General features: G+C 40.9%; 1 protein-coding gene across 1 annotated transcript in view; it reads right to left on the minus strand.

Annotated features, from left to right (window-relative positions):
- LOC307259003 (ephrin type-A receptor 6-like) overlaps positions 1 to 12,701 on the minus strand; it is a gene marked incomplete at both ends in the record, with an annotated part of 157,188 nt that extends 144,487 nt beyond the window's left edge. Inside the window, 2 exons of the mRNA XM_080038710.1 lie at positions 3,895 to 3,959; positions 12,623 to 12,701. Of these exons, the coding sequence (XP_079894836.1) occupies positions 3,895 to 3,959; positions 12,623 to 12,701 (144 nt within the window). The remainder of the gene's footprint in view (positions 1 to 3,894; positions 3,960 to 12,622) is intronic.
- Positions 12,702 to 13,108: the final 407 nt, after the last annotated feature.

Below are 13,108 nucleotides of genomic sequence, written 5' to 3' on the forward strand. Positions count from 1 at the left end.
TCTGACTTATTGGCTGCTCGGGATCTCTCTCCGACAATAGATACAAAATAGGATTACCCCCATCCCCTTTGTGATGGCCCACTATCGTTCTTTGTCGTGAAAACCTGTCTATGCTCCGTTTCCATTACGAGGTCAATGAATGAAAAACAAAAGGCAACATTAGGCATTCTTAATCCTTTAAAGCTGTTTCTTGTAATTTAATAAATAAGCTGCTCCTCTCTCCCCACCCACCCACCACTGGGAAATGACTCATGCATATTTCAGCAGTGTGTCTGCCCATTCTTAGCGGGGCTTTATCGTGGCTGCTTGCAGACGCCAAATCAAACCTCCCCCCCTCTCCCCCCCTCTGCTCCTCTTACTGTCTCTCTCTCATTCACCCCCCAGATGCCCTGTTTTTCCTCACTATTCAGCATTTCAGAACAGGGGGAAGAGAGAGAGAGGCCGAGAATAGACACACACATTATTTTTTGCCTCATGAAAGCGACCTCTCGACATCTCTTCCACTGAAGTATCAGCTTTCCGTTGGCGTTCTCAAACACACACAATTATTAGACGGTTTGCAGAGTCAAGGTTCTTTGAGAGACACGGTATAGATCAGTCGCCGTTCAATATGCACCGATCTAACGAGTAAAAGCTTTGAGGGTGTTTTTTTTTTAATAAAGTCATTAAAAATCAAAACAGTCCTCCTGGCATGGTTTCCCCTTGTGGGCCAATTGAAACAGTAGCAGATATAGAATAATCAAAAGGACACTTTGCACTGAAGGCTGGGCATGACCAAGACGTATGATCGTGTTTACTGTGTGTTAACATTCTGCGTACAGCTCTCCAGTGAGCTGGAGATGCGTTGGATGTGGACCAACAGGGAAATGCGTTCTAGTGCATGAACTTAATTGATTGGAGGGTCTAAATCTTACCATGCAACTTGTACGTCAATTAAAACTATTCCCACGCATAATCACACATTATTGTGCCCTCAACAAGTAACTCACAGTACTGCATTGCTGATGATCTCTTGCACTGCCCTGACAGTCAGCTAAATCTGACCAATAACTTTTATCATAACCAGAGAGCAAGAAGGTAAAGAAAAGAAATAATAGCATTTGACCACATTAATTTATTCAAATTACAAATCGGCTTAGGCTACAATGTGTAAAAGAGCAGAAAAGTAGTGTAAAGGTTTGTCTTTACCTGCTCTCAGGTCATTTATATTATAGTTTAAATTGGCCGTTGTAGTGAAGCAACTTATATCTGAAAAGTCTGATTTCCTGCTCCCCTGAATCAAACCGTTCACCAACACAGTTGGAGCACTTCAAAACCCCATAGCGCCTGATTGACAAAATTGGCATCAAAAACCTCACTTCCTCTCTGAGTCATAACTATGTAATATGATGGAAATAGTTTTAGATTAAGTGTATCCCACGCATCCTTGAGATGACATTATCCACGGCCAATACATGTCTACAAATCTGCTTAGAAATCAGGAAAAAGACAAATAATTGGTACGGTACTTCAAATAATCGCTCATTGTCTTATCAACGTGGATGACATCTCTATCCATTAAAAAAGTATATTACATTTTCCCTGTTTCGAAAACCTATAGTCTTATAGACAAAATAAGTCAACAATTACATTTTTTATTTGTAGTGTATTTAGGCCAATAGTGTCTTATTTGGCAGTGCAGCTTTGAAGTTACAATGTCTTGCTCAAAGACAACCCAGACTGCCACATGCAGTGTGGTGTAATGTAAGTAAACCACCACTGTGTACTTGTGGCTAACCTTCCTCTTCTACAAAACAGACTCACCTTCCTCTCTTTACAAGAGTTGTTTTTCCCCATAAACATACACCTCAATTTCCACTTCACCTTCAATTTCATATCATAGGAGTAAAACTCATCATGGGGTAATCATGTTGGAGCAGTTACTGTAAATGAAATGATTTTAAGATGTGCATTTGTGGCGGGGCGGGACGGACTGACGGCAGTTTTATATATCTGGAACTACAACAACCAGTGTGCAACTGTGATAGGCAGCTACATGGTTGTACTGCTGTATCGGCCTGATACCGGGGCTGTGTCTAATATGGTGGGGATTGACTTCCTATTGCTGGCTGCCAGGTAGTGAGGGGGATTTAAACTATTTTACCAGCCCAGGTCTTCACACCTTCCCCCAGGCCCTCTCACCTCCATGCCTTAAATATTAATGGTAAATGGGAGGATAGTGGATGAGTGAGGTGGGGAGAGGGCTGACAGCTTAATCATGGCAGCAGCAGCCTCCCTCTCTCTCTCTCTCTCTCCTTTTTCCTTAACGCTGTGGGCGGCTGTCACCACGACCTACATGATGTAATCACCTCCATAACCCTGATATGGGCCGCAGAGGGCCTTCCAGGGAGAGCCAGACAGACAGAGAAGACAGGGGGGTACCTAGGGGATCTTCCAGTAAAGCAACTTTTAAAGTCAAAACCCCAAAGAGAAAGTACAAAGTCCTGCAGATAGTGGAGCATATACTGTAGGAGACACTGCATAGCTCCAAATAATCATGAAAAAAAGGGCATGGCCCCCTCTATTCATCATTATCATTATGACAAAAAGTTGCAATACTATATACCAGATACTTTTGTTTACATTGTAAGCATGGATGTAGAGACGGCAATCAACTAAATCATGAGAAATCACACGTTTTATGTCTAAGCTAGATCGCAACAATAAGCAGTTACCTCATTGAGTAAATACACCACAAATGGGTAACCACCAAGTCCAGGGAACAATAGGCAGTTAAACATGGCCAAACAAGGACTAAACACATACAGAGTGGCATGGACATGGGATAGCCTGTACCTCTTTCCTCTTATGAGTCCAACTTCTGAATTGGGCTGTGCTGTAAATAACAAGTTATGGAGACAGAACCTAGACAATGGATGTGAACAAAGAGGTGGAAGTCGGACAATTCTATTGTTGTACCTCGCAGCATAAAACAAGAAGACATTTTTCCATCAGTCTTTCAGGTATTTTGACAGCACAGGGAAGGGGAAGGTTTTGATGCAACATGAAAGTTTTGATCTGAGGGTGTTACGGTTCCATGTCAGCACATCTATATTTTATTATGCGAATACCGTTCAGTTTGACACTTGCTGCTGTTTCCAAAGTTTGGATTTTTTTTCAGCCGGACAAAATACTTCTAAAGGAGCTGGAGGCACTTATATACTTATATACTTATGCACAATATATATATTGGGCTGTGCTGTAAATATATATATATATATATATATATATATATATATATATATATATATATATATATACTATATATACCCCCTTTTGGGTATAGTGGATTGACAAAAGAACAGAACACGGTAGAATACATGCAGTCATTACTCAGTATAACTGAGAGGCAACCGGATGTCTTTCTAACTGAGTCTCCCCTGAACATGAAGAACTGAAGCTATGGCGGATGGAAATGCTTTTTTGGAATTGGATCTCCTCATCTCAACAATCTATAATTATAATGCGGAAACATATATTGATATTTAAAGGCTGAGTTTTGTGAGCATGGGCTGGACTAATGACTACTCTATAAACTGTTCATTTGGCTAACAATTAAAGAGTCAGTCCAACCAAAGTGACACGAACAGGGCAGGTATTAATAGGAAAAGATTGAACAGCACAAGAGGAGACCCTCTGCTCATCATCTGTCTCCATTTGACAGCACATGCCATTTGAGTCGAGGCGTCTGAACACGAAGAGGATGTGAACATAAAACAGATCCCTGCTACCCACTCTGACCTGTTTAAAGTCGATAGAATTGATCTCATGGATGCAGCACGGGCCGCGCATTTTTGAACAAGGCACGCCGGACAGTAAAAAAAGAAAAATCGTGAGCAGTGTTGCACTACTTACCCCGTTTATAGGATATGTCTTCCATCCTAGCTCTCCAAGCACAGATGTCGTATCCAGCAGCACAACTGAAATGGTGAAATAGAGAGGGGGAAATAAAACAACCATTAGCAATCCGTCAGTACACAAAAAAAATCTATTTTCACACTGAAAATTGAAATATCAGTCATAAACGTGTTCATTTAGACACTTTTTATATTAACATAAATGAGTTTCCCAGATGAATATTAATGAGCGTGGCAGCGTGTGTACAATGGGAGCAAACATTGTTTTGCCACTTGCGACACAATTTGGGAGACTGATGGATTGCAGTCAGATTGCTGTCAACAGTGCATTCCCTCCACATACATCCCTTTTCCCTCATCCATAGCAATCTCCACTCATATTATTTTCTTCCGCCCCATGACTGATACTCTTCATGAGATATAATCAGGGATGGATCTCCTCCGACACCTTCCTATGCCATGACAATATGTGTTTCATTATGCCAAATATAATATCCTGGGTATGGTTTGTTTGTATGTGTGTTAACGTGAGCTTTGGTATTGCATTTTCCTAGAGTTTAATATACAAAACACATTCATCTTGGTACAGCATAATAGTATCACTGTCAGCTGACTTTAACCTTCCAGGTAGTGCAAAACAAAAAAATATATACAAATAAATAAAACAAAGCAATGTTACCCTGGAAAAATATTGCCATCCTTGACAATACTTTGTCTTGCTCTCAAGGACAGTAGATTTAATAATTCAGGAGGAAAGTGTCTCTCCAAGGTACAAGTGATTTACCGCGGAAAGGAGCAGATACGGCTTCCGGAATTTACTTTCAGTGTGGTGCCATCGTAACACCATTAAATTAAAAAAATGTTTTCACCTGTGCTTGTGACAACGTTAGGGAATAGACCATATAGGCACAGATCCTGTTGCCTTTTCACTATCCATAAATATTACATTGAGCCCATCCAGTCACCTTGTCAAATGGGCCCAATGCACAGTATGTGTGACAATACAGTTATGTCCTTACAATGTGTGGAAACTATTTCACTCATTTGTATCTATTGTAGTTGTGTTAATTATTTGAGTATGGAGGGAAAGAGGGATAGCTGGCCTCTTGGGTCAACAACACTTTGTTCATTGTTGAATCTCGCCAACAAAAACCCAAATCTTATATAAACCTTTCCTTGAACATCCATTGGCACACAGTACATCTCAAGCTGTCACACACACTCACGCATGCAGATTTCTGACAAATCAGAATGTATTATTATTTTACTTGGATAATGACGTCGTTTTTTATGTGTCAGTCACTTATGAATGTCCACTTAAGAGCTATGTTATTGCTCCTTGGGGGGCTCATTATGCCAACACAAATATCTATTAGTGACAATATTTTCCTGAATGAATCTACATTAACGTAATTGCTCTGGGATTGCTGGTTATTACCACTGAATGTGCATCATAGGAGGTAGTCATTTCAATGTTATGTTATCGTGTGCAAATGACAATATCACTGCAAAAATAAGAGGGGTATGTCCTATCTGTGAATGCACTCTGACAAGATCAACCCAGGTGTGCACGCACGTACAGCATCATACACAACTAAATGCTCCTTTCCTTCCACTCATCTCCCACAGAGCTGCTATAGGACACACTGCAGTGACACCATACACCTGTTTTGGATCGAGACAAACAGGAGAGTCACAATATCCAACAGTTAAGAAAACCATTCAAGATATATGTGGCTCCTTTGTTGTCATAGTCAACAGATACAAACAAATACATACAGTTTGGTGCTCCTTGTAAAGCAGAGACATGTATACTAAAACTTTTCTTATTCTGGAACTTTTGCCAGCCTGCAAGAGGGAGGTGCTCTGTGCACACATATAGCATTTTTTTTCTAACATATTAAGATAGACTTCTAAAGCATTAAAAGAGCAATTATAGAGACTTACGAGGAACTAATGGATATCACAGAATAAATGATGAATTGCGGCTGTCATACTTTTAATTAAAAGGGTGTTTATCACAGTAGAACTCAGGCACTTGCATATGTCTTTTCATGGAGCTCCACTCATCAGACAGCCAGAAGAGAAATAGCTGAAATGCAATTTCATTTTAAAATCCACAAAAACAATTCTAAATAAAGAGAACATCGAAGCAGAATTCATTTATTTTTGGGGCACTTTGGGCAGCAGAACAAGCTGTTAACACAACATTGACTTTTTTGTGTGGCATACCTGTAAGTAAACAGTTGCTTATGACAGCGGTCATTCAAGCTGGAAATAACAGACCCGTAGAATGCCGTGATTGACCAATCAGAACACAGGATTTATCAGTGCCATGTAATAATTGTACATTCCTTATGGACATGAGGTGGTGAGACAAGTGCAACTGTTTATACAAAAATGTAGTATTTTTGTTCAAAATGTAAAGTTAAATCTATATTTTATTGCATAAACACACTTGCCTTGCCAACCACATACAAAGGCAATGAGCTGCTGAGGTCTTGTTAATGGAGTGGGAACTCCTAGTGCGCCAGAGAAATGCATTCTCAAATATAATGGCTATGTTTGCTACCTGAAACCTGAAGTTATTAAGTGACATTTCTTTAGACAGAGAGGAGTGTATTTTCCCTAATATTTGTCAAGGTATAGCATTATAGAAATGTCCTCTGTTATAATCCTCTATATGCTGTACATGATTGACAGCTGGGGATTGGTAAAATCAGATTTCCTGAGAGAACAATGTAAACAAACAGACAGACAGACAGTTGGTACAGCCAGAGTAAAACAGACAAGAGTTCAGTATTCAACAGTTAACTAGTCATCAGACTACTAGGTTTGGATCAGAATCGTGGCTGTAAAAGTATCAATTTTCAAGATTTTAATTTTTTTTTCTCGGAATTGTATTACTTTTAGTGTCGACCTCTGAAACTTCATTGAGACAAAAAAAACACTGAACGCAACAGAGGGGACCCTGAAATATTCAATTAACTGTCAACCCCTGGAATTGCTGTGAACTGTCTTTTGCTTTACTAACCCCATCGGTAGGACAGACAAGCATTTGGCTCTTGCCACCATAGTAGTGAAATCAGTGTTAATACCTAAACAAGTGTCCTTCTGTTTATTCTAGACAAAATCAAAACATCATGCACATCAACTCATGAACATAGAATGATATTCTGTACTACATACCTGACCAGAAGCTGAGCTTATTAGAAAAGCAAATGAAACACATTCAATGAACCCTGTTGTTTTATATCAATCAGAAAAAGATTGGACATTGATTCATATGAAAACGCACTATTCTATTGACTGGCCATCCTGTACTTTCACAGTATGGGATGACTTCACGCTGATCCTTTCATACTCTACTTCAAATCCTTTTCCTCTCTGCTCTGCTAGCGCTAGTTTTACATTTTTCCTCCATGTTGGCTGCTTCTGGACCAGTGCCAGTGTGTCTGTGTGACTTTTTTCCTGCCCACCAATGGCTGGGTGTTGTGCCATGTTCAGTGCCATGGCCAGGCTGGAGGACAAGCTGGCATGCCAAAGGTGTTAATGGACACCATTAGCAATAGCCTACTGTGGGCAGGTAAGCAGCACACTCCCTGGAGGATGGCCCTAATTATAGAGTTGGCCCGTGTTGCTCAGGGCACTTTCACACATTTAACTTTGCCACGAATGAAGGAATAGCTGATGTATATTAAATGTGGGAAAAGTATCCAACAGAGATCAAAACCAGTCTTATTCTGATCGAAAGTTATTTTAATCAGAAATTGAAATGCACAACTTTACTGCATTGAAAAGTGACAGTACATTGGTTGTGGTTCATTTGTGCACAAGACAAACATGCTTTGAAAGGAAACAACACTAGTGCACTGACACTGTTTTGTACTATCATTGGTAGCAGACACAGGGGTGACCCGACAACAGCATCCCCGGCCTTTTGTGTTGTTCTACTACTTCAACACTCAGTTGGTTGCATTAACCAAATGGTTCCTTTAAAAAACACTACAGATTAAAAATACAAAACAGTAGTGACAAGGTTTCTAGATAGCAACAGTAAGGTGCATGTGTGCATAGTTTAATGTTAGAACAAAGTTGCATGTGTGAACACTGGTACTTGAGTGTGTGCGTGTGCGTGTGCGTGTGTGTGTGTGTGTGTGTGTGTGTGTGTGTGTGTGTGTGTGTGTGTGTGTGTGTGTGTGTGTGTTCTGGTTTTGGGCGAATGTCAGAGTGTGCCAGTATGCACTAAAACTGCCTGCGTGTACATACCAATCCATCTTCTCTCTCTCTCTCTCTCTCTCTCTCTCTCTCTCTCTCTCTCTCTCTCTCTCTCTGTCCCTTTCTCTTTCTCTCTCTCCATAGAGTTATCTCACAGTGAGGCACCCACAGACCCAGCCTAGAGCTGAGGGTCCTTTGGGACTTCCGTTGGTTAGATATAAATAGAACATGAGCTGGCCGGCTCATAAACACATGGGGCTCTAGGAGAATGATGACATCTCCTGTCTGTCTGGCCTACACAACCCTCGCAGGCCACACAAACACCTCAAAATAACTACGGCCCCAACGACAGACCCAAAAACCGTTTGTGTTATGTAAATTACAATTGGGAGCCATTTGAGTATTCAGAGAACAAGGGCACTGATTGTCTACAGGTGCGCACAACACTACCTTGTTCAAGTATAGCTTGCAAACCTACCTTTTCTGTTAGAGTAATGGTTCGACATAGAACTGTTTCGAAGAAAATAACGGTGTGATTTGTTGAAGTATGAAAAAAGTGGCATGAATGTCGCCATAAAAGTAAAATTTTGAGATATTTGATTATGTTGTTTATGCTTCCCAATTTCTTTTTTACTTCCAAACATAAACAAAACATTTCAGTTGGCAAGCTCTCCTCATACCCATTCTGGTAAACAGCAAATGTTGTTAAAAGACAAACAGCAGCATTTGATGAACAGACTTGTGAGACTGTGAGAGAATTGATATGGGTGAGTGTTTTCGGTGAGGATTGCACATTGTCATTTAGTGGTGTAAACAAAGTGCTGCATGGCTCTCGACAGATGAGGGGATGATACGCTGTGAAATGGAAACTGATCCATTGCTGAGGGAACGTGACAGGCATGACGGGATTTTCAGCACGTCTCCACACTCCACCAAGATCAAACATCCAGGAACATAATAAATGGCAGCAAAGCAAATTTTTCGAATGCGGTTGATGAGATCTGATATAAGCTGTAATTGATTTTAAATGAGAGATTAGAGAAGGGGAATTATTGCCAATATTTTGCGACTTAGCCGTTCAACACTGGATCAAGTGCCGCTGCCACAATGTTGATTATAAGTATTTTGCAATTCTGACCACAACTCAATTAGTAATGTCACAACAGGTGTTCTCTGTGATCACTCATTAATACGTCCACACTGTGCAACAGCACTGTTCTGATATTAACTTCAAATTACCCATTGTGGCATATAATTAATAGTTATTTTCAAGATTAACATAAAACTACCATCCAAATGTTTTTTTTAAACATCTCATATACTTGCAGATCATTCAATATATTCCCCTAACATTACTTGTTTTTGATTGATACTGATTATTTTATTAAACATGTTTTGAATAGTGATTCCCTACAGAATGCGATTGTTAGCAGACCAAATATAGTCCCCCCATCCGCACCCCTTGAAGTTACATTTTGACCAGGGTCAATTTTCCAAAACTACTCTTGTTTGACCAAATAAGAGACATATGCTCTGAAATGGCATGGAGGTAGGTTAACCCTGTGGCTTTTGACTCAAAGGTGCGGAGTTAACATTTGTATGGCCGATCTGGATTGGCTGATTGATTGATTTTCCTTGACAGCACTCTGCTGTGGAATATCTCTTCATCTACAGCACTGAGGGTGATCTCCACGCTCTGTGGGCGGTACCAGCGAGAGCAAAAGCTTTGGTCAGCCCTCCGCATGAATCAATACAAAATGGTTGCATATTAGTTTGATGATTATTTCATTGATAGATCCTTTTAAGTCTTGTAATGTGTAACTGTAAGCAGAACAGATGTCTTCCATGTATTACTGACATTACGGTTCAAACTATCAGAGATCCAGCAGTGTCTTGTGAGATGCATTTGACCGACAAAAAATAACATCTGCACGTGGTGGTGCCTTTCATTTGACATGATACTTTTTCCAGGATGGTTTACTTACTATATTTTTCAAGCCTGAATCACTCTGTCAGGCAAAATGGAATAAAGAATAAAAATAAATAAACTTGCGCGGAAAACAAACTGAATGAAAAATGTCAGAAGTGTGGAACAAAGACATTTTCTCCCAATTTACTGGGTGTGAGAAATATCCTGCCTGGAAATAATTCTACAATGGGCATAAATGAGATTCGCAAAATGAGATTTGTGAATGTTCATTATGATAAAATATAGCTGCTGCTGCCGACTTCACAAGGGAGGGAAAATGGGGAAATAATTGATAAAAGTAAAGATGATGGGAAGATATCTTTTGATGGGGGGGAAACAGGCTTATTCAAACGTGGCAGTGAGCTGGTGCAGCAGCTTTGTTAATAACTTTCCTCAATCCCAGTTGGGGTTGATATGAGGGAACGTCTGATATGTGAGAGGAGGCACATAGGCGAGAAGAAAAAAAGGCAATTGTTTTTTTATTGTTCTCCTAACAGCTGACATCTCGTCCAATTGTGTCTGTGAAATCCCCAACCTTTTGAGTTCTGTCAAACTCTACTAAAACGCCCTCCGTGTAATGCTGTTGGGGTTTGTTGTCCTCAGCCTGCCTTAATAACACAATGTTTTCTGTATATAGCTGAGCTGAAAAAAAGTATATAGTTACTAGTTTTTCTCTTCAAAGACATGGGGTGACTGAATCTCAACATGAATTGGGCAAAACAAGCTTGAGAGAGACACTTGCTATTCATGCCCCTGCACAAGTTAGCGTCTCCTCAATAACCCCGCACTGAATAATTCCCCATATTAATTCCTGTGAAGCTCTCAGCCACATTATACACCAGTAGTGTGAAATAAATTTGGCAAAAGTAACATATCAGGAAAACTAGCGGGAGCAAAGTGAGAAACACGAATGCCTCGGCGGCGCCTATAACGAGACACTTTTCTTTTATCATCTGAGTTAAAGTCAGATTTTCCATTCCGAGCGGCGGCACAGCTTTGTGTGGTAGACACACAACGGCTGTATTGGTGCGTCTGCAGGTCCCAGACCAGTCAATATGAGAGACTAAAGTACAATAGAAAGCAGACATCAGTTCAATCATTCAATCTGTGTCGGAGAAAAACACAGAGCGAGCCTGTTATGTAGCAGCTGTCTAAGAGAACAGGGAGTAGCATCGCTCTTATTGAACTCAGAGAGAACAATAAAATGTAACCTGGGGGGGCAGATCCAACTGTGTCCCGCACAATCAATAAGACTATTTTAAACCTCACCGATGCTGCGGGTGTGTGTGTGTGTGTGTGTGTGTGTGTGTGTGTGTGTGTGTGTGTGTGTGTGTGTGTGTGCATGTGGAGCAACGGAACACACACAAACATGCACACACACACACACACACACACACACACACACACACACACACACACACACACACACACACACACACACACACACAAAGTGTGGGACCATACAGACTCAGACATCATATGAAACGACAGGTGCACTGCAAGCTTATGCAAAAGACGTGTGTGTGTGTGTGTGTGTGTGTGTGTGTGTGTGTGTGTGTGCATGCAGGACTTTTGCCTTGTGTACACAATGACACCCACTCTCTGTTTCACACTGCACAGTGCACACCCACAGCACCTCGTCCAGAAACAGAAGCACACAGCAGCACAACAGCGTGAGGTCATTAAAGTGCTCAGACAAGTTCATCAACACGTGCACACATGCACACTCTCTCTGAATAAATACATCTCTGGCAGCCCAGAGCCGTTCACTGTACACGTCCCCAAGATGTGATGCAACACCCACAGCACAAGATATAGACATGCAAGTGCGCTGCTCTCACATTCTGCCAAACAGACGCACACACATTCTCTCACTGTGACACCTGCTTAATGATTCAATCTGTGGCTGCTCCACTGTCAACTATGTCTGTGTCTCTCTGGCTGTGTGTGTGTAATATAGAATGCGTAAAAAAGCAGCCTGCAGGGTTGTCACTTCAGCAGCTGATATCCATACAAAACGTATTTTATTATATTATGCGAGTCAGTGTTTGGTTAAAAGCTGGGCTGAGGGAATCTGCTTGTGTGCAAACAGACGGCTTAATCCCACTTCATTCGGATATATACGTCAATCATTGCCATATAATTATGAATATGAATATGTAGATGTTTTATTTGTCCTGGGAATATTTTCTCCATATTCTGTGCCACCTTTCTAATTAACAATACAACAAAGATGTGAAAAAGAAGGGATTTCTTACATTTCAAACTTTTAAGATATTTCACATCACACAGTATTCCTCAATGGGTGTAGTAGACCTTTTTCTAGTAATTAGTTTATAGGTTTGACTGCTTGCATGTATGGATTATGTTACTCGTTCGGTAGGTTAATAACGGCACGGTGTATTCTAAACAGTGTCCACAGTGAACATGTTTGGAATAATTGGAAAAAGCATTGTAGGCCTACGAGTCAGTAAGTTGTCAGCATGTAGTCTTCAATCAAATTCAGATCGCCTCTACTAAAGTGGATCATTAAACTCACCTTGGTTGCACCGGCCGAAGCGAGTGGGGAGAATTCCAAGAAAGAGGGAAACGAGGAAAATTCTGTTTCCAAAAGTCATGTCTGCTGCAACATCTATCACCGGCTTCAGCTGAGGTACTTTTATAGTCGAGAGGTAGCCTATATAACGTGGTCTGAGACAAGTGGACGCTGGGTCGTCCAAAAAAAAAACACCGATCCCCTGGTGCTGGCTGGGTCGTCCTTACATTCGGTCCCGGTCGGAGAGAAGAACTGCCGTCTGACGGAGCAAGACGAGATCCATCCTTTTTACCTGAACGCAGCAGCGGCGAAGGCGCGCAAAACTGGGAGGTTTTAGGATATAAAGTCGCCCAAAAATATGTAAAGTGGAATCAAATTGTTCAGACAAGGTGGGAAACACATATAGCTCTTAACAACTTTGGAGATTTCCCATGGACTTCAGTCACTGATATTGCATTGTTAAAAAAAAAATGCACTTGTCCTCCTTAT

Source organism: Ammodytes marinus (genome assembly GCF_949987685.1).
Source record: "Ammodytes marinus genome assembly, chromosome: 12".
Classification (NCBI taxonomy): Eukaryota; Metazoa; Chordata; class Actinopteri; order Uranoscopiformes; family Ammodytidae; genus Ammodytes; species Ammodytes marinus.